This window comes from Mytilus edulis, chromosome 9 (genome assembly GCF_963676685.1).
Source record: "Mytilus edulis chromosome 9, xbMytEdul2.2, whole genome shotgun sequence".
In the NCBI taxonomy this organism is placed as follows: Eukaryota; Metazoa; Mollusca; class Bivalvia; order Mytilida; family Mytilidae; genus Mytilus; species Mytilus edulis.
This window is the reverse complement of record NC_092352.1, coordinates 598,817-622,955: the sequence shown is the minus strand read 5'-3', so window position 1 is coordinate 622,955 and position 24,139 is coordinate 598,817. Positions and strand designations below refer to the sequence as shown.

Below are 24,139 nucleotides of genomic sequence, written 5' to 3'. Positions count from 1 at the left end.
TATTAACATAAACAGGACAATGATATATGTTCATTTCTATAATTACACATACTTGTTCACTAATTGGATTATTGCAGGTAATACACAGAAGGTATTCTACTCACTGAAAATAAGTCAATAAGGCATCTATAGACTAAGTATGAAGCATCCAGGTCTTAAACCTTCTAAAATATATAGCTTTTAAGTAGTAAGCTAACGCTGCCGCCTGATCACTATCCTTATGTCAAACTTTTTATGACTGATGTTGAAGGCTTGACAAAAATGTTCATCTTTTAGTTTTACTGATTTTTCATTTTTTTTTTTATTATTGCATGCACATGTTTTTACTATTTTATTTAAGTTGAAGTTGATTTTGTTTATATTTAAATGAATTATACTATCATTAAATTTTACCATGTAGAGAATTCCTCTTTTTTGTACTGGACTGTGATTTCTGTACATCCTGTCAAAATAAAGTCAATTTGGTTATCTTTGTACATTTGATATCTACCTTTCATATGCTTGAGAACATTTAGATAAAACAATAGTTTCTTGATTAGTTTTTTCATCATCTACTGATGCCTCCACTGAAGAATCAAGTGCCTTTTGTTTGGTTGAATTTCTCTGCTTGATGTTCCACTTATTAAGATAACAGTTTTTATACTATAGTTCCCAGAAAAGTGTACCTTTGTGTTACAATGAATGAATCTGGTCTATCATTGACACTCTCTTCAATAACAAAATACTATTTTGATTTCAGGCCACAAAATATTGTGTTGATTTCAGGTCTTAGTAAATTCACTAAACTTGTCAAAGCTTTGATTCTATTACTATAGATCAACAAAATAAGAGAAATTCAGCTTTATTCGACTTACCCCTTTAGATTGCCTCACATCAGTAACAGAATCGACTTACCCCTTTAGATTGCCTCACATCAGTAACAGAATCGACTTTAGTCTTAGGGTGCTATAAACAGTTTCGTATAAAAAACTAGGGGTATTTCCCCAGTGAGATTTACATATTGATGGAATACCCTGCTATTTATATACCACTGAATGGAAAATTTGATTGTTTTTTATGTTCAATGTGAAAAACATATATTGAAGTTCAATTAAAATGCCACTTTTATAAAGATTTTAAAAAATAAAAATGTTTTTGTGACTTCCTACTATATGGGAGACAACTCCACAAACAGCTGATTTTCACCTGTTGCAAAAAGCACTTTTATTTGTCAGGTAAGATAGCTCTTCTCGGAGCAGGAAAGCGTACCCTGAAACTTCATTATCTAAAATCAGCCGGACAAGCTCTTCGAAATGCACCTTATTAGAAAACTCAAATATGTGCCAATGTTATTGATCCATGGGCCCAAAGGGGGTATGTTTTTAAGTTATTTTACGGGGAAAATGCCTCATTTGCAGCTTATAACTTGTACCAATATGCATTTTCAACCCAAAAATGTTGAATATATTTTTATTTATTCAAAAAATTCATGAAATTATCTTTCCGTTGATGTATAGATATCTATATAACTATGAATACTTGACTTCTATATGATCGGTCCAAAATGTCATGCCCTGTTACGTAGTGACGTCATGAAAAAAACTATTGATTGCACCCTCTATAATATAGAGATGTGTATTTTTTATTTTGTTGATGATAGAATAAGAAAAAAAGTTGATTATTCATGGTTCAATATGTGATATAAGAATTTCTTTACTAGGTTTGACTGTCATTTATTGTTTGATATTGGTGTTTTTTTCATTGTTTTATGTTTTATTATGTTTAAAATCCTGCTTTATGTATACACCCTTTTAGACATACAGTGCTAATATATGGCCATAATTCATTTTGATTGACCTTTTCGAGAAGTCGAAAGTCTCTGTGGATCATTTTATCTATTTCATTCACCGGAAGAATGAGATGCAATAAATAATGTCTTCTCAGATTCAATATTCAGATTTTTCATTTTATAGCCTCATAGACGGTTTGATGCATTGCATACTAAAATGACAATATCTCAGCCATTTTTACACCAAAATACAAGTTCAAGGCACCAAAATGCTTGAAATGACAGTGGGTTTGCAACTAGATGCACAAATGGGTTATCAAAAGACATGCAAACTGGTTAAGGGTGCTATAAACAGTTTCGTATAAAAAACTAGGGGTATTTCCCCAGTGAGATTTACATATTGATGGAATACCCTGCTATTTATATACCACTGAATGGAAAATTTGATTGTTTTTTATGTTCAATGTGAAAAACATATATTGAAGTTCAATTAAAATGCCACTTTTATAAAGATTTTAAAAAATAAAAATGTTTTTGTGACTTCCTACTATATGGGAGACAACTCCACAAACAGCTGATTTTCACCTGTTGCAAAAAGCACTTTTATTTGTCAGGTAAGATAGCTCTTCTCGGAGCAGGAAAGCGTACCCTGAAACTTCATTATCTAAAATCAGCCGGACAAGCTCTTCGAAATGCACCTTATTAGAAAACTCAAATATGTGCCAATGTTATTGATCCATGGGCCCAAAGGGGGTATGTTTTTAAGTTATTTTACGGGGAAAATGCCTCATTTGCAGCTTATAACTTGTACCAATATGCATTTTCAACCCAAAAATGTTGAATATATTTTTATTTATTCAAAAAATTCATGAAATTATCTTTCCGTTGATGTATAGATATCTATATAACTATGAATACTTGACTTCTATATGATCGGTCCAAAATGTCATGCCCTGTTACGTAGTGACGTCATGAAAAAAACTATTGATTGCACCCTTAGTTGCATGATTTTTTTTATTAGTTGTTAGTGGCTTTGAACTAGCTGTCAGATAACTGCGAGTACTCTCAGATCTGTTCATTGTGTCTTTTTGTGTCGGGATGTATAAGTACCGGGCCACGTCCACTTGTATTCTGATGAGTTAAGCCTTTTTCAGATTTTTATAGTTCGTTCTTATGTTGTACTGTTATACCACTGTCCCAGGTTAGGGGGAGGGTTGGGATCCCGCTAACATTTTAAACCTGCCACATTCATTTTTTTTACATAAATAAGGCTGTTAGTTTTCTTGTTTGAATTGTTTTACACTGTCTTATCGGGGCCTCTTAAAGCTGACTATGCGGTATGGGCTTTGCTCATTGTTGAAGGCCATACATTGACCTATAGTTGTTAATGTCTGTGTCATTTTGGTCTTTTGTGGATAGTTGTCTCATTGGCAATCATACCACATCTTCTTTTTTATATTACCCCTTTAGATTGCCTCACATCAGTAACAGAATTGACTTACCCCTTTAGATTGTCTTACATCAGTAACAGAATTGACTAACCTGTTTTTAGATTGCCTCACAACAGTAACAGAATTGACTTACCCCTTTAGATTGTCTTACATCAGCAACAGAATTGACTTACCCCTTTAGATTGTCTTACATCAGTAACAGAATTGACTTACCCCTTTAGATTGTCTTACATCAGCAACAGAATTGACTTACCCCTTTAGATTGCCTCACAACAGTAACAGAATTGACTTACCCCTTTAGATTGCCTCACAACAGTAACAGAATTGACTTACCCCTTTAGATTGCCTCACAACAGTAACAGAATTGACTTACCCCTTTAGATTGTCTTACATCAGCAACAGAATTGACTTACCCCTTTAGATTGCCTCACAACAGTAACAGAATTGACTTACCCCTTTAGATTGTCTCACAACAGTAACAGAATTGACTTACCCCTTTAGATTGTCTCACATCAGTAACAGAATTGACTTACCCCTTTAGATTGTCTTACATCAGCAACAGAATTGACTTACCTGTTTTTAGATTGCCTCACATCAGTAACAGAATCTACTTACCCCTTTAGATTGTCTTACATCAGTAACAGAACTAGGCCGATGTAAAGGACGTGACTTTGAACTTGAGGATATCTGGGATCCAGTCAAGCTGAGATTTAAATCTGACTTCTGACTTCTTGAAGTCATGACTGTCAAATCTGTCAATATATAATAAAGATATGTATCTTTTTTATAATTGAGCATCTTAGCTACTGATACATAAAATAGTGTTTTAAATCATGTGCTTCTGTAATTGGCATCTTTAATTATAATAATAATAATAATAATAAATTCTTTATTTAAAGAGGGTAAACCATGTAAACTAATCTTCCCTGAGGCCCTCAAATACAAATTACAAGATATTTACACATAGTTAATTTACAGTCATGTAGTTCAATGTATTGTTATTAACATAAGATATAATGCTGTTTAAGATGTATACATGAAACCAAAAAATCAAATGAAAATAAAAAAAATACATATACATTGTAGCAAACATTTCTTATCAGGGTTGTGTTAGGTACTTCTTGATACTTTGCTAAAAAGTAAAAGTGTTTTGAGCTTTACACATTTTGTGTGGTAGTCCATTCCATAACACTGATCCAGAATAAGCAAAGGATTTCTTAAATAGTTCAGCTTTTGGCAATAAAATATTGAACTTAAATTTGTACTATCTTTGTATGCAAAAAAAACAAACTAAATGCTTATGAGATCGTTAGATGCAGACTTTCACATCTCACGCTTACAAAAATCAGCAATCCTGTGTCGGGGTCAGGCCTATAATCCGACAGTCCCATAATCTGACAGTCCGATAGTCCGACAGTCCTTTAATCCGACAGCCCGATAGTCCGACAGTCCTATAATCTGACAGCCCGATAGTCCGACGCACGGTAACTTGTCTCTGAAAAGTATGTCTATATAGACATGGAACGTTTGTAAAATCTTGCGCATGTACAAAATGTATGTAAACAGACATTCTCTTTATGAACATCGATATGATGATATAAGGAATCTTATATTAATTGTTCAAACAAGATCAAGAAGGATTTTAATTTATATTCCATTTCAATGCATTCCACTTTAAAAATTTTAAACACTGCTTGCGTTTCAGCAGTATGCTAATCAGGGATCTCCATGGATGAAAATTGAACGATGGAGGAACTTTCACCATTACAAACCATGTCTACGCTGTACAGTGTAGTGCGATCGAAAGTATTTTATCCCTCCATACAAGGAATGGTGAACATGCTAATTCATTGCTTAATTAAATTATATTTTTTGAATTTTCCTTATAGAATTAGAAGTATCAATATTTCCATTTATTGACATTTTTAACCATTCAAATGCCAAGTCTTCATGATCCCCCCTTAGTCGAGAATGACGAAAAGCTGTCATGAAGGTCCCCATGTAGATTTCTTGTATTTTTGGTAATTGTTATGGGAGTTAAAAATCATATGATGTGGAACTTATTTTTCATGGACACTGTCAAATTCAGAACCCATTACCGGTATGGCTGATTTGCAGCAACAACAAAACGATTCGTACAGGTTATGTAAAAGGTTAAAGAGATTTGTAAAGCAAACGTTGACAAATGAAAAGGTTTTTAATGACTTTATCTGGCAAATTGATGCTGTGCAACATGCATCTTTCGAGTCTGAATAGAAACCGGAAACGCGGATGTACCAATTTGATTGTAATATATGGACCATAATTTGGTATTCGGCCTTTGGTTTCTTTTTGTATCCTTTTTTATAAGTTCTAAAATTTTAACTTTTATTTTGTGGGTTGTGTTGGTGTTAGAATAGTATGAATGGAACAATTGAGTTTTTCGAGAAAAAATTAATACATTTTGATTCACCGTTTACGTGACATGAAACCAATCTTTATTTTCTTTATTTTGCACAATATAATTCAAAAGGCATAAATAAACACCATTACTAGTGTTACTTGCTTCATGTTAATATTTAAAATCTATTTTCAATGTTATATTAAATTTTTTTTAAAACCTGACAGGAAACCATAAGAAACCGAAAGCATTTTTTTAGTTTTATTTTATTGCAAAATCTGCTTAAAATAATCTGAACAGTATACTTTTTCTTAAAATCCATCTTAAATGTAACAGTATTATAAAACTCCTAAATATGTGCTTGTTTTGAAAAAAATTAGTACAATTTATTCAGAATTTTCCATATTTTCTTCATTGATACAGGATACCATAATCGTTGTATCTTGATGTTTAAGCCAAAAAAATGTATTTATATTTGGTTTTGATATTCCAGTTATATACAATTTATTCCAAATCATTGGCAATGTAACATTCTTTAAATCCAGTAAAGAAAAAAACTTTGAACTTGGAATTAAAATCTTTAAAATAGGCACAATGTGATACTTGTGACCTGTACACCATCTACATGGTTTCCACATTTTAACCTACTTTAGTGGGCTAAAATCAATAAAGTACTTCCTTTTAAGTCATGCATGGTAAAAGTTTACTTCTCCTTTGACAAGTTTATTGCGTTTCTGATAAGTGTTTGCAGAACATGAATAAAAAATATTAATTAAAAACTGTGACAAAGATTCCAACTTTGTACATTCCAAGTGTAACGGTATAATTAACATGTATTTTTTATTAAATTATATTTATTCACCTAAAATATCCAGTAATATTTACTGCTGAAGTTAAATCAATCCAACGAGCATTGGTACAATGATAAGAGACGTAATTTCGATTGATTTTTCCAAGGACTCTTCACGTCATTATCGGGAAACGAAGTGTGTTCTAACGTCTCAGTCGTCTGTCAAATATGAAATCGATTTTGTCAAGTCATTGTGCATTTATTTTCACACAGGATTGTATGTAACATTATGCACATAGGAAAAATAACAGACCACCGGCGCAATCTCTTTGACAATTGTATTTTCCTCTTTAAAACAAGACGAAACAAGTCTACAGATTATGTTTGCTAACATCCCGTTGGAAACAAAAACAATGTTTAGACCTAGTATTTCGTACATCCGGCCGTAATGGCGTTATCACATGTTAGTCACATGTTTCACGTATGACCGGAAATTATTAGAACTTAAGGACAAAAACAATTTTAATAAATAACTGGACTTCTGTTTCGTCTGAAATGTAATGCATAACGATAACGTAATTTTCTTACTTAATTATTACGAAGATCAAAACAAGAATGTAAATCATCTCGGATTTACCTGTTTGAACATCTCGCGAGAGTTCATATTTGCATATTGTTTTTTAGAATGCTATTACAACAAAGCAGATTACATCATCTAAAAATTGCGTTACGAAATCAGACACAAAAATCACGCCACTGTTCTTACATCTGCTACATAAATACTTATAGTTCTCGGCATTTTCTTCTCACTATTCTTATTGGTCGATGTTCTTTGTTATTTGAAAGCAAAAGTTACGAATTTGCCGGTGACGATTATCTATAAATCAGTCAGCGTTATGCTCTTCGGAAGCAAAAAGTAACGCGAGAAACGACACAAAAATACGGTTGTAGAATCTTTGAAATTCGTATATTTTAATTTTTTTTCTAGGGAAGAGTAGCATACACTTGTATGTTGATAAAAATAATGGCATCTTTAGATGTAGTTGCAACTTTTCTTACAGTAATTCACATTTTATCACTTTTCTATAGTTATAGGAAACGGAGCCCAATAGCAAATTATGGTCCATATACGAAATGGTTTCGGAATTACGATACGATATTTCTATACAGGAAATATTGAAGTTTTTACTTTTAAACTTTTAAAGTAATTCTAAATTATCGTTACAGCAGCACTCGAGTTATTTGCGATGAAATAATATTTACTGTTCTGCGTCTTATTTTGTACTTCTTAAAAAAGGGGGATGATGATTGCATAAGTCAAAATAAAGCATGTGTTCGACTTGTTCAACTGTTTTCTTTGTAACTGGATTATTAATTTATTTATTTAATCTAAATTATCATAATCATTTGCTGAAATTTAGTTGATTAATTTGACAAATGGATCGTCTATCCTCAGATAGTATTCTCGTGTCTGGTTTGTTGATCTACCTGTACAAGCTCAGGTACAAGTGATTAGCGATCTTAATCCAGATATCCTCCAGGCATTAGAACTGTATTGGATTATAACATAAAAAGCCTAAGGGTTATGCAATTACATGCATTTGATTAAAATTGATAAAAAAATGGCGTCGGGCTACAAAAAACGATGAAGTTTTGAACGATGGCGGAAGACAATTTTACGATGGCGCAAGACAATTTAACGATGGCGCGAGTCATTTGACGATGGCGCAAGATATTTGAACGATGGCGGGGCGCCATCGTTAAACAGGCCATGGAGATCCCTGGCTTATACGCTTTTAAGAAGACAATCATCCTTTGCAGCAGCACGGCTTCGTGTCGGACCATCCCGGGTTGTTGGATTAACAGACTGTCGGACTACTGGACTGTCGGAATTTTGGGGTGTCGGATTATAGCTACGCTCCCCGTGTCACACTTAGACCCCAATACACCTTATCTCTGTTCCTGGCTGACCCAGTCGCTTAAACTACAATAACTTTTTCATTGTGGCGTCAGATATTTTGTTTTATAATGTCAAAATTTATAGGAACCTGTGTGATAACCAGTAATGGAGGACAAATAACGATAAGGTGTAAAAATGTATGAAACCAACTATTAGGTAATACCGTCCTGTCAATATATATGTTCCTGATTTGAGTTGTCTATGGGAATGTGTCGTGAATTCTGAGATCTGTGGTTCTCTCTTCCAATAAAACTGGCAACAGTTAAAATAAAGGCCAATAGTGTTCAAAGTGGAGATAAAATCAAAATAATCTAGACTACACACGTAACAGTATCTTCTCAGATTTACTATACACCTTTGAATACAATTTACATGCCTCGTTTCCAAGAAAAGCAACCTACCGAATGTCTCTTCTTAAAACGACATGAACAAAGAAACGTTCATTTCAATTCAAGACTAGTGACAGTTAGCACTTTTAGCAGTTCTGTCTGTTCACATTTTTGTGTATTGCCGGAAATAAGATGTAAACAACACATGCGTAGATAAAAGGGAACCAGGCTCTTCCGAAACTTCCATAAATAGTTCCAAATTCTTGGGCATAAAGTGTTATTTTTTTAAAAACAGTAACGAAAGCAAAAATTATATTTATACTGCACTCATTTCCAAAATTTAGACTGATTAAAGTAAAATAGGCCTAAAATGTACTCAAATGCAAATTCTATATATTTTGAATAAAGTTTAACTTTTTTGTTATTTTTTATATCGCATGAATTAAATTATGGATGTATGTTGTTAGGTTCTTCGGGAAGCCATTTTGGATTTTTTGAAAGAATAGAAAGACGAAATAAAAGCAAAAAAGGGTTACCAAAATTTGGTATTGTGGTGCCTTAGTAATTTCGTAGCATGCGTCTGTCATTTCAGATTCAATATTTATAGCTATGGCTGATAGGCGAAAGCTACAAGGTAAGGAAATCGGAACTATTTAGGTCATTAAAAATTCCCCCGAAAGCACCATATTTCTATTCTTTCATTTCATCAAAAAATGTCTGCAAAAGATTTAAATGGACATTCAGTACCTGTTGAAAAAAGTTTATCAGCACGTTTCAATCTTTTAGATTTTTATTTATAGTAGGCATTATGAATGTTATCACAATGCTTGTTTGTTATTGTCTGTGACCCTATTTAAAATTTGCATCCATATAAAAGAGTACGCAGTTTCATCAGTTAATTAATTGTCTCAAGGGCATTCCCCTTAAACGTTTTGTTGTATTTGAATATCAAGTCAATACAATTGTAATGACATTTGCTGAAACTGGTACTTTGATAGTTGACACTGTAATTTAACTGACAAATTTTTGTATAATTGTTAGTTGTATTTCACTATTTGACTAACATTAAAAATTCAAGTTTATATAGCTTGGGCTGCATAATATTACATTATAGCTGCCATAATAATTTGTTCCTGTGAGTCTTTCTTTTTCAAATGAAATTTCAGTTTTTGACAAGCAGAAGTGTTGTTTCTTTCGTTAATCAGCAACAGAAAATATACCATTACACCAATGCTGTGTCATCAAGTGCAGGTGCTGTACAAGTTGATCAATAAAACCGAAAAAAAATAGATAACTATATATTAGTTTAAAATTGTTTGAAAATATCCAATATTGACAATAATTGATAAAGTTGGATCCACACATGAGCTACATATTTGCTTGCTACTGATAGTGGATTACACAGTGCCTTAAATTCTAATCAAAATTATAATCCATTTTACAATGTAGAATCCCATTCTAGTGTGTTATTTACTCTCTTATCAAAAATTGTTGTCGCTTAATTTATATCTTTTTTTTTTGTTAATTTACAATAAATAGAACTTCTTTCTTTTTAAAAGTAGTGTGCCAATTCTTACAGCTGATCTGGTTCATGCAGTATTTTGAAATGCCTTTCCTATCGCTCAGATCTTAAACTATAGCAAGCAAAAGTGACCAGATTTCTAAAACTGTCTTTGCAATGCTGCAACATGAGTCAAAAGATAAAAAGAAATTACAATTATATCAGGGCCCAAGAAATATTTTGAAGAGACACCACTGAATAGGCATTCAGTTTAATTTATGATTGTTGGGTTGCTTTATGTCCTGTGGCTAATATTTCATGCTTGTTCAGGACAGGTACTTCTATATATAGCTACAAGCTATGATTTCACTGAAATTGTAAGAAGAGGAAAAATTATTACTACATGTAGGTGGAAGACTAATTGCCAGAATGCTACTGGGTTGTGGTGTTAAAACAAGATTTGTATCTATGCTGACATGTATATTACTTTTTTGTGTTGATTCATTTGCCATCAAAACATGATTGCATTACAACTAATTTCCATGTATCTACAAAGTTTCCTACATGTATGTACTAATTAATTGAGTCCTAGTCAATTGGTCCCAGTCATTGTCAAACTCTTTTGGTTTCTGTGTGACATTTTGTGTTTTATAAGGAAATTCAATGTAAAATATAAAAATGTAAATTGTATAAAGGGCATTTGTAGAGAGCAGCTGAAAATAATTCTGTGTTCCTTGTGATTGTGCTTTTTGTCATGATTAGTTCTTGTGTCAGTCACGTAACATTTCAAGGGCTTACTAGGGATAGCCCCTTGAACATATTTCAGAGTTAATATTTTACCTAGAAATTTTCATTCTATTGATCTGTGCCAATCCATATTAAAATACAATAATCAATATTGACACAGAACCAAGAGGAAGAAAACACATGAAACATTGACCAGAATTGTAATACGATTTGGCAGACCTGCCTCTATTTCATTGCTCAGGACTGTTCAGCTGAGGGTTTGGCACAGACTTGAGTCCTCGTTTTTGAGAACACTGAAAATTATCATATTTGACAGACATGACCTAATCTGAAAGCATGTTTTAGTTGTAGGATTTAATAATGACCTCCATGAAAAAATGTCCACCGGACACATTTCGACAATATTTACTTATTTAAATGTGTCCTGGACACAATTTCGTATGAAAAAGTGTCCATGAACATGGACATTATTCACTAGGTACCATAATATTGTCCAGGTGGACATTTTTTTCACAGGACATTGTGTCCGCCAGGGCATTTTTTTGATATGATTAAAGTATTAAATGATACCCATTGCCTTGTTATTACTGGACGCATTTTAACTTTAATTACGAACTTGAATTAATTGTTACTTTGACATAAAAATTGTCTCATTGGCACTCATACCATCATGACCATCCTTATCTTCATATCTGTATTTTTTAATATAATTATATACATGTAAGATGCTGTTCCATTTTATTTTTCTTTGAGGACACAATTAAATAACATTCACTACGAAAATTTGTTCTGCAGATAGACCATATTTCATAACTGTTGCTGTAAAATGTTGTCCACTTAGGAGACAATATTTCATGGCAATGGACATTATTTATTTTCTATTGCCTTCTTATCTGACATAATAAATATTATAAAGTTCTTCATATTTGATTTTACACTTCCTTCTTATTGTTATTCTTTCATTATCATTACCATTTGCTGGGAATTTGTTAGAACTTAAATTTCTCTATATCCACTTCAATCCATTATTTATTTGTTTACATAGATATATATTGATCAATTTCTCATCAATCCTCCATATTTTGATTAAAATTCAAGTATAATAAAACTTTTTAATGACCTTTGTATTACTTCCCTTGGAGGACACAATTTAATAGCAACTACTATGAAAATTTGTCCTGTGAGTGGACACTATTTCATATTGTTAGGGAGTAAAAATCTGTTCGTTTGAGGGACACCATTCCATGGCAATGGACATTATTAAATACCAAGTTTCAATGAAAAAGTGTCCATGTGGACACTGTTATGTCTTACATAGTATACCGAACATGTTAGATTTAGATATAGATCACAATTTTTTTACAGCAATTATTTAGTTGTTCCATATTCTTTGATGAAACAGCCAATTATCAGTTCAATATACATTGATAAAAAAAAAGGTGAAAACATTGACAGATTGGTCATGATATGTTATTTCAAACATTTATCTTTCGTAAAGTATTTTTCTCTTAATATCTGAGAGCGTGCATCAAAATACTCTTAATTTTGCCTTGACAAATTCCTTTTCTAAATCTTGTCAAACAAATATAATTGTTTATTTTGTTAAAAGTTTTCTTTCGAGGATAAATATCAATAGTGTAGTTATTAATGAACGACACTTTAAGACATAAACTGAAACAACTGTTTTTTTACTTATATTCTCAGGTATGAATTGAACAATAAAAAAAAAAACTTCATAAAGATATAAGATATTATTATTAAAGTAACTTTGTAGCCTGTTACACTAATGAGCACTTCTCTTTCAAGTCTAACCACTTCTCCCTATTTGTTTCAAAAAGAGAATTCACTTCTGTCTATGATTCTGAAATATTGGGACTCCTGATATAAATAAATAGACAATTTAGTTACAATGTTTGCAGGTAATAGTAAAGTTCCTCTACACTACATTTACCTCCAAAAAGCACATGGTTGTCAACAAAACTAAATCCACAAATTTTAACATGTCAAAAACATCCCCTGAATTTTTATTTGTGTAGAAAAGTATTTGTTTTTTTTTCTGTTTTCAGGAGAAATAGATAGATGTCTTAAAAAAGTAACAGAAGGTGTGGAGTCATTTGAAGATATTTGGCAAAAGGTATTTTATATTGAAATGATGTTTTTAGATTGTGTACACAAAGATTCTCAATTCAATTGTTTCAAATTGTTCATGTCATGGCTTTAACAGCCCATCACAGGCCTCTACAATAACTTTTTTTCAACTTGTCCAGTAGGACAAGTACAAACTAAAACTTACTTGTCCGAATGAAATTGTTACTTGTCCATTTTTTTTACTAAAAATAACCTTTTTTAGCTCACCTGGCCCGAAGGGCCAAGTGAGCTTTTCTCAGCACTTGGCGTCCGGCGTCCGTCGTCCGTCGTCTGTCGTCCGTCGTCTGGCGTCGTTAACTTTTACAAAAATCTTCTCCTCTGAAACTACTGGGCCAAATTTAACCAAACTTGGCCACAATCATCATTGGGGTATCTAGTTTAAAAAATGTGTCCGGTGACCCGGTCAACCAACCAAGATGGCCGCCATGGCTAAAAATAGAACATAGGGGTAAAATGCAGTTTTTGGCTTATAACTCAAAAACCAAAGCATTTAGAGCAAATCTGACATGGGGTAAAATTGTTCATCAGGTCAAGATCTATCTGCCCTGAAATTTTCAGATGAATCGGACAACCCGTTGTTGGGTTGCTGCCCCTGAATTGGTAATTTTAAGGAAATTTTACTGTTTTTATACGACCGCAAATTTTGAAAAAATTTTCGTCGTATATTGCTATCACGTTGGCGTCGGCGTCGTCGTCGTCTGGCGTCCGAATACTTTTAGTTTTCGCACTCTAACTTTAGTAAAAGTGAATGGAAATCTATGAAATTTTAACACAAGGTTTATGACCACAAAAGGAAGGTTGGTTTTGATTTTGGGAGTTTTGGTCCCAACATTTTAGGAATTAGGGGCCAAAAAGGGCCCAAATAAGCATTTTCTTGGTTTTCGCACTATAACTTTAGTTTAAGTTAATAGAAATCTATGAAATTTTGACACAAGGTTTATGACCACAAAAGAACGGTTGGGATTGATTTTGGGAGTTTTGGTCTCAACAGTTTAGGAATTAGGGGCCAAAAAAGGGCCCAAATAAGCATTATTCTTGGTTTTCGCACAATAACATTAGTTTAAGTAAATAGAAATCAATATAATTTAAACACAATGTTAATGACTACAAAAGGAAGGTTGGTATTGATTTTGGGAGTTTAGGTCCCAACAGTTTAGGAATTAGGGGCCAAAAAGGGACCCAAATAAGCATTTTTCTTGGTTTTCGCACCATAACGTTAGTATAAGTAAATAGAAATCTATGAAATTTAAACACAAGGTTTATGACCATAAAAGGAAGGTTGGGTTTGATTTTGGGAGTTTTGGTCCCAACAGAATAAGGGGCCCAAAGGGTCCAAAATTAAACTTTGTTTGATTTCATCAAAATTGAATAATTGGGGTTCTTTGATATGCCGAATCTAACTGTCATGACTGTGTATGTAGATTCTTAACTTTTGGTCTGTTTTCAAATTGGTCTACATTAAGGTCCAAAGGGTCCAAAATTAAACTTAGTTTGATTTTGACCAAAAATCAATCAGTTAGATTCTTTGATATGCTGAATCTAAAAATGTACTTAGATTCTTGATTATTGGCCCAGTTTTCAAGTTGGTCCAAATCGGGGTCCAAAATTAAACTTTGTTTGATTTCATCAAAAATTGAATAAATGGGGTTCTTTGATATACCAAATCTAACTGTGTATGTAGATTCTTCATTTTTGGTACTGTTTTCAAATTGGTCTACACTAAAGTCCAAAGGGTCCAAAATTAAACTTAGTCTGATTTTAACAAAAATTGAAATCTTGGGGTTCTTTGATATGCTGAATCCAAAAATGTACTTAGATTTTTTATTATGGGCCCAGTTTTCAAGTTGGTCCAAATCAGGATCTAAAATTATTATATTAAGTATTGTGCAATAGCAAGTCTTTTCAATTGCACAGTATTGCGCAATGGCAAGAAATATCTAATTGCACAATATTGTGAAATAGCAAATTTTTTTTTAATTAGAGTTATCTTTCTTTGTCCAGAATAGTAAGCAAGAAATATCTAATTGCAAAATATTGTGCAATAGCAAGATTTTTTTTTAATTGGAGTTATCTTTCTTTGTCCAGAATCAACTTAAATCTTTGTTATATACAATATACAATGTATATTCACTTTTTACTACCAACTGATAAATTAAAATAATCTTTACCATTCAGTGATAACAAGCAGTTTTTTTACATCTTATTTCCTTATCTTATCTAAAATGTTTTTAGATAATGTATGTTGGACATTTGCCAGACATGACTATGATGTCATTTTCTATTTTTATTTGCCCATTACTTTATGTAAATAACTTCATTGGAAATTTGCCAATATAAAATGTTGCTGATGAAGTTTTTTTTATTGTTTTATACAATAAACAATGTATATTCACTTTTACTACCAACCAATCTTTACCATTCAGTGATAACAAGCACTTTATTTTACATTTTAATATTTTATGATGTATTTAAAAGAGTAGTTATTGTTGCAAACTCCATTAGAAATTTGAATTGATATCAGTTTTGGAAAAAAGGAAACTGGGATGTGAAAAAAGTGGGGGGGGGGGGGGGGGGGGTTAAATTTTTCTCATTTCAGATTTCATAAATAAAAAGAAAATTTCTTCAAACATTTTTTTTGAGAGGATTAATATTCAACAGCATAGTGAATTGCTAAAAGGCAAAAACAAACTTTTAAGTTCATTAGACCACATTCATTCTGTGTCAGAAACCTATGCTGTGCCAACTATTTAATTTTAGATTTAAAAAGTTTGAAGAAGAAATCTTTTATTGTAAAATTTGTAAAATCTTGACATTTGTTTTGTGTAAAAAAAAACCATGTAATGTCAAAAATTTGATCACAATCCAAATTCAGAGCTGTATCACGCTAGAATGTTTTGTCCATACTTGCCCCAACTGTTCAGGGTTCGACCTCTGCGGTCGTATAAAGCTGCGCCCTGCGGAGCACCTGGTTGGTTATTATCTTGAATATTATTATAGATAGAGATAAACTGTAAACAGCAATAATGTTCAGCAAAGTAAGATTTACAAATAAGTCAACCTGACCCAAATGGTCAGTTGACCCCTTTAGGAGTTATTGCCCTTTATAGTCAATTTTTAACCATTTTTCGTAAATCTTAGTTATCTTTTAGAAAAATCTTCTCCTCTGAAACTACTGGGCCAAATTTAACCAAACTTGGCCACAATCATCATTGGGGTATCTTAATTAAAAATTGTGTCCGGTGATCCGGCCAACCAACAAAGATGGCCGCCATGGCTAAAAATAGAACATAGGTGGTAAAATGCAGTTTTTGGCTTATAACTCAAAAACCGAAGCATTTAGAGCAAATCTAACATGTAGTAAAATTGTTTATCAGGTCAAGATCTATCTGCCCTGAAATTTTGAGATGAATCGGACAACTCGTTTATAGGTTGCTGCCCCTGAATTGGTAATTTTAAGGAAATTTTGCTGTTTTTGGTTATTATCTTGAATATTATTATAGATAGAGATAAACTGTAAACAGCAAAAATGTTCAGCTAAGTAAGATCTACAAATAAGTCAGCATGACCAAAATGGTCTGTTGACCCCTTTAGGAGTTATTGCCCTTTATAGTCAATTTTTAACCATTTTTCGTAAATCTTAGTTATCTTTTACAAAAATCTTCTCCTCTGAAACTACTGGACCAAATTAAACCAAACTTGGCCACAATCATCATTGGGGTATCTAGTTTAAAAATTGTGTCCGGTGACCCGGCCAACCAATCAAGATGGCCGCCATGGCTTAAAATAGAACCAGTTTTTGGCTTATCACTCAAAAACCAAAGCATTTAGAGCAAATCTGACATGTGGTAAAATTGCTTATCAGGTCAAGATCTATCTGCAACAACAAAAGAAAGAGAGTTTTTAACGACCTCAGCTGGCTATACAACCCTTGCACAATCAACTGAATTTTTCAGAAATCATTAATAGGATAGATTGCCCTTATAAGATAATTTTTTATTACCTTTTTGGTTTTTTTGGCAAAGTGGGGGGGGGGGGGGGGGGTGTTGCGCAACAACAAAACTACTTCACAACTTTCTCATTACTTTGCATTTCTTGTTAGATAAATTTTACAAAAATTCTCCCCTTAAACAACTGTTGAATTTATTTTTTTTTATTTTTATATATATTTGTGCCTGCCCACATGGCTGAAATAAAGCATAGGTTTCAAATGCACTTTTTAGTATTATATCTCTGAAACTAAACGACAGTACAACAGCATTTATCATGTAACAATTGTAAATAAAAATATCAGGTGAGCGACACAGGGTCCTTGGACCCTCTAGTACATCTTATGTTGATTAAAGGAACAAAACGAATTTAAACAATAGAACAGAATTTGATGTTTTTCTCTTGAAATACTTTTCAAAAATATGAGTTAAGTACAACTGAATCTAGTCATGTCACAGGACTTAGGTTCTAGTTTTCATCAATGCTTGTCTCATCAGACTCTGCACATGAGGCACCATCTGATAGGCCTGCACACTCATTTGACATTTGTATCCTATATTTTTCTAAGTTGAAAAAAGTGTATTCAAATACAATCAATAAAAAGAAGATAAGGTCTGATTGCCAATGAGACAACTCTCAGCAAGAGACCAAATGACACAGAAATTTACAACTATAGGTCACTATATTGCAAGTATTGTTTTTCCTACTTATGATGTTATGATCAAATATGATTTTGTGAATTTTATGGTAAATAAAAAAAATACTTTTGTGAAAAAATTACTGGTATGGAATGTATTATAAGGAACCAAATAAGGTAGCAAAATGAGGTACTGATTAGTTTTTGTCCCGAAATGTCTCCTGCCTTGCCAAACTGTCTATCAATAATGTCTACTAAATAATGTCTCCTACGGTGCCAAACTGTCTATGCAACTTGGAGCTAAACCTGTCCAGGTGACGAACTGTCCTGTAAAGTTACCTATCTACAAAGCCATCATTGATTCGATTCCGATCAGTTACACTGGTTTCCAAGAATAGTATATCTTTTACCTTTTGAAATGTACCTGACAAAGAACCAGTAAAAAATTATCGATTGCAAGTAGAAAAAGAAGAAGAAAACGGTTTGAATTTGAATAAACAGAATACAGACACATGTCAAATTAATATTTGTTTTCTTGTTTTTTGTTTATAATTACTTTGTTCATCAAAGTTGGATTATTAAAATTTATGTTTTGCAAAATAATTGAACTTGTCCCGACGGACAAGCTTGATACAGCTTTTACTTGTCCGACCTTTTTTCCCTGAAAGGTCAAGTGAGCTTTTGTCATCACTTGGTGTCCGTTGTCTGTAAACTTTTACAAAAATCTTCTCCTCTGAAACCACTGTGCCAAATTTAACCAAACTTGGCCACAATCATCATTGGTGTATCTAGTTTTAAAAATGTGTGGCGTGACCCTGCCAACCAACCAAGATGGCCGCCATGGCTAAAAATAGAACATAGGGGGTCAAATGTAGATTTTGGCTTATAACTCTGAAACCAAAGCATTCAGAGAAAATCTGACATGGGGGTTAAACTGTCTATTAGGTCAAGATCTATCTGCCCTGAAATATTCAGACATATCCGACAACCCGTTGTTGGGTTGCTGCCCCCAAATTAGTAATTTTAAGGAAATTTTGCAGTTTTTGGTTATTATCTTGAATATATTATAGATAAAGATAAACTGTTAACAGCAATAATGTTCAGCAAAGTAAGATGCAGTTGACCCCTTAAGGAGTTATTGCCCTTTATAGTAATTTTTTTAACAATTTTCATAAATGTTTGTAAATTTTTAGAAAATATTTTCCACTGTAATTACTGGGCCAAGTTCATTATAGACAGAGATAATTGTAGCAACAAGAATGTATAGTAAAGTAAGATCTACAAACACATCACGATCACCAAAACACAATTTCGTCATGAATTTATTTGTGTCCATTGTTTAATATGCCCTAAGGTGAGTGACACAGGCTCTTGAGAGCCTCTAGTTTTATATTTCCACATAAATATGTTCAAATTTATGAGATTACTTGTCTGGGAGTCATATTACACATGATATTGTATCAATTTGAGAAGATATTGGTCCACATACAAGAACAGGCCTGGAAAAATCTGATCAGTTTTTCACAATAATATGTGTATATTCCTGCTTCTCTGCTAAGCATATGCCAGTAAGGATAAAAACTGGTGGGGTTAATGTGTGCTAGGATGCTTTGTATTCCAGCTCATTTTACTAGGTGTCAGAGCAAGCACAATCTTAATCTGACCTAGTGTGTCAACGTCTGTATTGTACAAAGCAAAGTTTACTCTGATCTTAGTAACAATATTGTCCTCAAAGTGCATGTAATATTTGCCACTAAACATTAAGTGGCTGTTCGCTAGAATCAGTGAATCAGTAAGTAATCTGTACCTGGTTGTTTATTTTATTTATAGGTACATAGTGCTGCCAATGCTAATCAAAAAGAAAAATATGAAGCTGATCTTAAAAGAGAGATTAAAAAACTTCAGGTAGGAAACTACTTTACATTTAACTTTAAACAGACCTGTACAGTCTGTGCCAAACTGTTTTAGGGTTTGTCTGAATTTGTCTGGTCGACATAATTTTGTTTGGAAATATGTTTTTAGAGGTATTGAAAGTATGTCAAGATTGTTTTATATATCTTTATGTAATTATTTACAAACATCTACAAGACCATTATATATATATATGTTTACATTAATATTTAACAGCGTCTGCGGGACCATATCAAGACGTGGTGTTCGAGTAGCGACATTAAAGATAAAAGAATTTTGGTTGAAAACAGAAAGTTGATAGAAACTGTAAGTATCTATATCTTTCTTTTTCATGGAATTGTTTAAATGAAGCATTACATTGTATTATATAGTACTTTATTGTAGTGAATTTACCATTTTAAAGACATTTAAACACTGGCCTTCTTCAGCTTCTTTACATCCTTCTTAACTACATGGTAGACATTTTACTTTCACAATGTTTTAGATTCTCAAATTTTCTTTACTGATTGTGCCAAAAAAGGGGTCAGCATCTTTGCACATTCTGTGAAATTGAATTATTGGAGACTTAAGAAATGCAACCTACAAAATTCATGTTGCATAAATAGGTACATTTTTACACGGTGTAGAATGGTAACAGACTGAGGTTTTTTTCTGGCGTTTCCTTCCTCAATAATTGGGTTCATCAACGGACTTATCATGTTTTCAGGTGATCACATTTGGCGGAAGTGGTTATTTCTTTCAATTTGTATTAAAGCAGAATTGATATTTCCAAAAAAACTTGATGTCATGGAATGGGGAAATTATTTATTTTTCTGGATATTTAGTTATATAGTCATGGGAAGCTACAATTTATTTGAAATTGTTTCCACCAATGTGGTTCCCCAACTTGAAAACAAACATTTTTCATGGAAAGATATCCAATTGAAGCGTGTTTTAAGCTTGTTGTTTTCTTCTCCAAACAAAATATTTGGTTATTATTCATTAAATTTAGACATTTTCCCTTTCGTAACTGTTTCATGCACTATTAAGGTCTTAAATGATGGTTAATTTGGAAAATTTGTGGCACTGGACTCTTTGTGTTTTTGCCACCAGACTTTTTTTGCGCAAATGAATAAGGAAACTCATATTTTCTCAGTCAGTCTATGTGTTAACTCCGCCTGCATGGTTGTTCAACACTTCTTACTTTATACATTAATCACACATCACACAATGATAAACTTTATTAATCCACAAGCAAATGTGTGGGATTCTATCAGTATCTCAACTCATATATACCGTATATAGCAGGGAGGGTTCTAGTCCAATTAATTATGACGTCTGGGAAGGCTATTATAAATGCTTACTTTGACGCCCTTTTGCGACGATGTAAGGCGTCGAAGAAAGCCTTTCAAGACGTGATAGTTATTTGAACTAGTAGGTATAGAAAGAAGATGTGGTATGATTGCCAATCAGACAACTCTCCACAAGAGACCAAAATGAATCAGTAATAACCAATTGTATGTCACCGTACGGCCTTCAACAATGAACAAGGCCCATACCGCATAGTCAGCTATAAAAGGCCCTGAAATGACAATGTAAAAGAATTCAAGCAAGAGACAAATGGCCTTATTTATATAAAAAAAAAAAATCAGCGAAAAACAAATGTGTGACACATAAACAAACGACAACCACTGAGGCTCCTTACTTGGGACAGGCACCGCCATTTTAGGGAAACCCGATTAGTCCGCTGCCAACCAGTTTTTTATAAGCGTTAATCTAATATGTATTTTGTATGAAATAAAGGGGCACAAAAAGTCCACATTCTTATATATTGTGTATTTGAACGGAAAACACACCATTAGGCCAAAAAAAATATATGTATGTTTCCTGCTGCTGCCAAGGCAAAAGAATCAGGGTCGGTAGGTCGGGATTTTTTTTTTTACACTCCCTGTCAGATTTGCAGATGGTTAAATGTCATGTTTGGTTAGGGTCCTGTACCCTAAAATCATTTAATCTCTTTAAAGAAACTTTAATTGAATAATCCTCCCAGTGCCAACATTTTTTAAACCTTAATTGTATCACATTTGTGCTGGGAGCAGCCATTTTGATTGTTTGGGTATAGTAAAATACGGATCTGGATCGGACCAGAAACAAATGTTTTTGGACCTGAAACGATTTTTTTCCGGAATTGAATAAAAAGATCTAGGGTTGGGGGTTTTGAGTCGGGGTCGGTCGGGAAACAGGAAACAGACATATATTTTTTTTTGGCCTTAGTAGCTGTGTTCGGCCTGTTGTCCTGTTCAGTGTGGAGCTTTTTGAAAAACCAAGAGTGATACTGAAGCAAAATGAAAATGTTTGCAAAGTTAGATCATCGGTGCCTTCCGTGATCATATAAACATAAACCCTAACGACTTCTTTTTGTCTATTAGGCTCATTTTGTGTCACACTGTCTGAAAACAAAACACAATAAGTCTGTTGCCAAACCCGAAAAACGGCGACAAAAACCTGATAAGTCCGTTACCATTCTACACCGTGTTTTATACGACTGCAAAAAATAATTTGCATCATATAATGGTATCATCTAAATCTGCGTCGTCCGAAGACACAGTTAGTTTCCAGACAATAACTAGATTTAGTGATTGAATTTCTATGAATTTTTACCAGAAGTTAAATACCACTAAAGGAAGGTTGGGATCGATTATGGGAGTTATGGGTCCCAATAGTTTACGAATTAGGGGCCCAAAATAAGCATTTTTGTAGTTTTCAAACAATAACTTGTGTTTAAGTGTATGAATCTCTCTGAAATTACACCACAAGTTTCCATCCCATTAAGGGATGGTTAGTAATAACTTTTGGGGGTTATGGCTCAAAATGTTTTGGAATTCAGGGATCTCCATGGATGAAAATTGAACGATAGAGGAACTTTCACCATCACAAACTGTGTCTACTCCGTATTTCATCCCTCCATATAAGGAATGGTGAACATGCTAATTCATTGCTTATTTAAATTATATTTATTTGATTTTCATTATAGAAGTATAAATATTTTCAATAATTGCCGTTTGAAACCATTCAAATGCCAAGCATTCATGGCCCCACCCCCTTAGTAGAGAATGACCAAAAGCTGTCATGAAGGTCCCCATGTAGTTTTCTTACTATTTTTGGTAATTGTTATTGGGGTTAAAAATCATGTGGAGCTTATTTTTTATGGACACTGTCAAATTCAGAAGTCATGAACCCATTAGACATACGTATACCAGTATGGCTGATCTGCAGCAACAACATAACGATTCGTACGGGTTATACAAAAGGTTAAAGAGATTTGTAAAGCAAACGTTGACAAATGAAAAGGGTTTTTTGGTTTTTTAATGACTTTATCTAGCAAATTGATGCTATGCAACATGCATCTTTTGATTTGAATATAAACCAGAAACGCGGATGTATCAATTTGATTGTAAACTACAAAATGAATTTGGAATTATGATAGGATATTTCTTTACAGGAAATATTTTATAAAAGTTTTAACTTTTGAACTTTGTAAAGTAATTCAATATTATAGTTACAGCAGTACTTGAGTTATTTGCGATGAAATAATAATTACTGTTTTATGTTTTATTTTGTACTTCTTAAAAAAGGGGGGTGCTGATTGCGTAAGTTAAAATAAAAGCATGTGTTCGACTTGTTAAACTTTTTTCATTGTAACTGGATTATTAATTTATTTATTTAATCTAAATTATCTTAAGCATTTGTGGAAACTTAGTTGAATAATTTCGACAAATGAATCATCTATCTTCCGATAGTATTCTCTTGTCTGATTTGTTGATCTACCTGTTCAAGCTCAGGTAAAAATGATTAGCGATCTTAATCCAGATATCCCTCAGGCGTTAGAACTGTATTGGATTATAATATAAAAAAAGCCTAGGGTTATGCAATTACATGCATTTGATTATAATTGCTAAAAAAAAATGGCGTTGAGCTATACAAACGATAACAATTTTGAACGATAGGGGAAGACAATTTAACAATGGCGTGGGTCATATGATGATGGTGCAAGACATTAGAACGATAGCGGGGCGCCATTGTTAAACAGGCCATGGAGATTCCTTGAATTAGGGTCAAAAGAAGGGGGGGAACTAGGTTTTCTAATCAATGGACAATTGAGACAATTTAAAAGCAGTGTAAGGGAGGTAATTCTAAAACAGTTAACATACAATGTTTGGTATGTACTGATTAACCTCCCTTACACTACTTGTAAATAATGTATGAAGAAATGTCAGGTTTTGGACTTATTACAAAAAAAGGGGGTGGTAGTAGTTTTCAATTTTCTTCTCCAAATTTCTCAAATTCCAAATTTTTGAAAAGTTTGAAGAAGAAATCTTTATTTGCACAATATTGCATAATAGATTTGTAAGATCTTGACATTTGTTTTTGACATTCATATTATGTCAAGAATTTGATCACTATCCAAATTTAGAGCTGTATCAAGCTTGAATGTTGTGTCCATACTTGCCGTAACTGTTCAGGGTTCGACCTCTGTGGTCATATAAAGCT

At 33.0% G+C, this 24,139-nt stretch overlaps 2 protein-coding genes across 3 annotated transcripts in view; one reads left to right on the top strand and one right to left on the bottom strand.

Moving 5' to 3' along the window:
* The window catches only part of LOC139487425 (centrosomal protein of 131 kDa-like), a 39,022-nt gene extending 30,087 nt beyond the window's left edge, over positions 1 to 8,935 (bottom strand). Inside the window, exons 1-3 of the mRNA XM_071272188.1 lie at positions 8,751 to 8,935; positions 3,835 to 3,971; positions 394 to 442 (exon numbers count right to left, since the gene is read on the bottom strand). Of these exons, the coding sequence (XP_071128289.1) occupies positions 394 to 442; positions 3,835 to 3,960 (175 nt within the window). The 5' untranslated portion in view covers positions 3,961 to 3,971; positions 8,751 to 8,935. The remainder of the gene's footprint in view (positions 1 to 393; positions 443 to 3,834; positions 3,972 to 8,750) is intronic.
* A 172-nt stretch (positions 8,936 to 9,107) lies between these two features.
* LOC139487420 (CCR4-NOT transcription complex subunit 3-like) overlaps positions 9,108 to 24,139 on the top strand; it is a 39,690-nt gene continuing 24,658 nt past the window's right edge. The window contains exons 1-4 of one of the 2 annotated variants that reach the window (XM_071272183.1): positions 9,108 to 9,312; positions 12,993 to 13,060; positions 19,529 to 19,603; positions 19,826 to 19,915. In XM_071272183.1, the coding sequence (XP_071128284.1) occupies positions 9,288 to 9,312; positions 12,993 to 13,060; positions 19,529 to 19,603; positions 19,826 to 19,915 (258 nt within the window). In that variant the 5' untranslated portion in view covers positions 9,108 to 9,287. The remainder of the gene's footprint in view (positions 9,313 to 12,992; positions 13,061 to 19,528; positions 19,604 to 19,825; positions 19,916 to 24,139) is intronic. The other variant, XM_071272182.1, reaches the window with a different exon arrangement.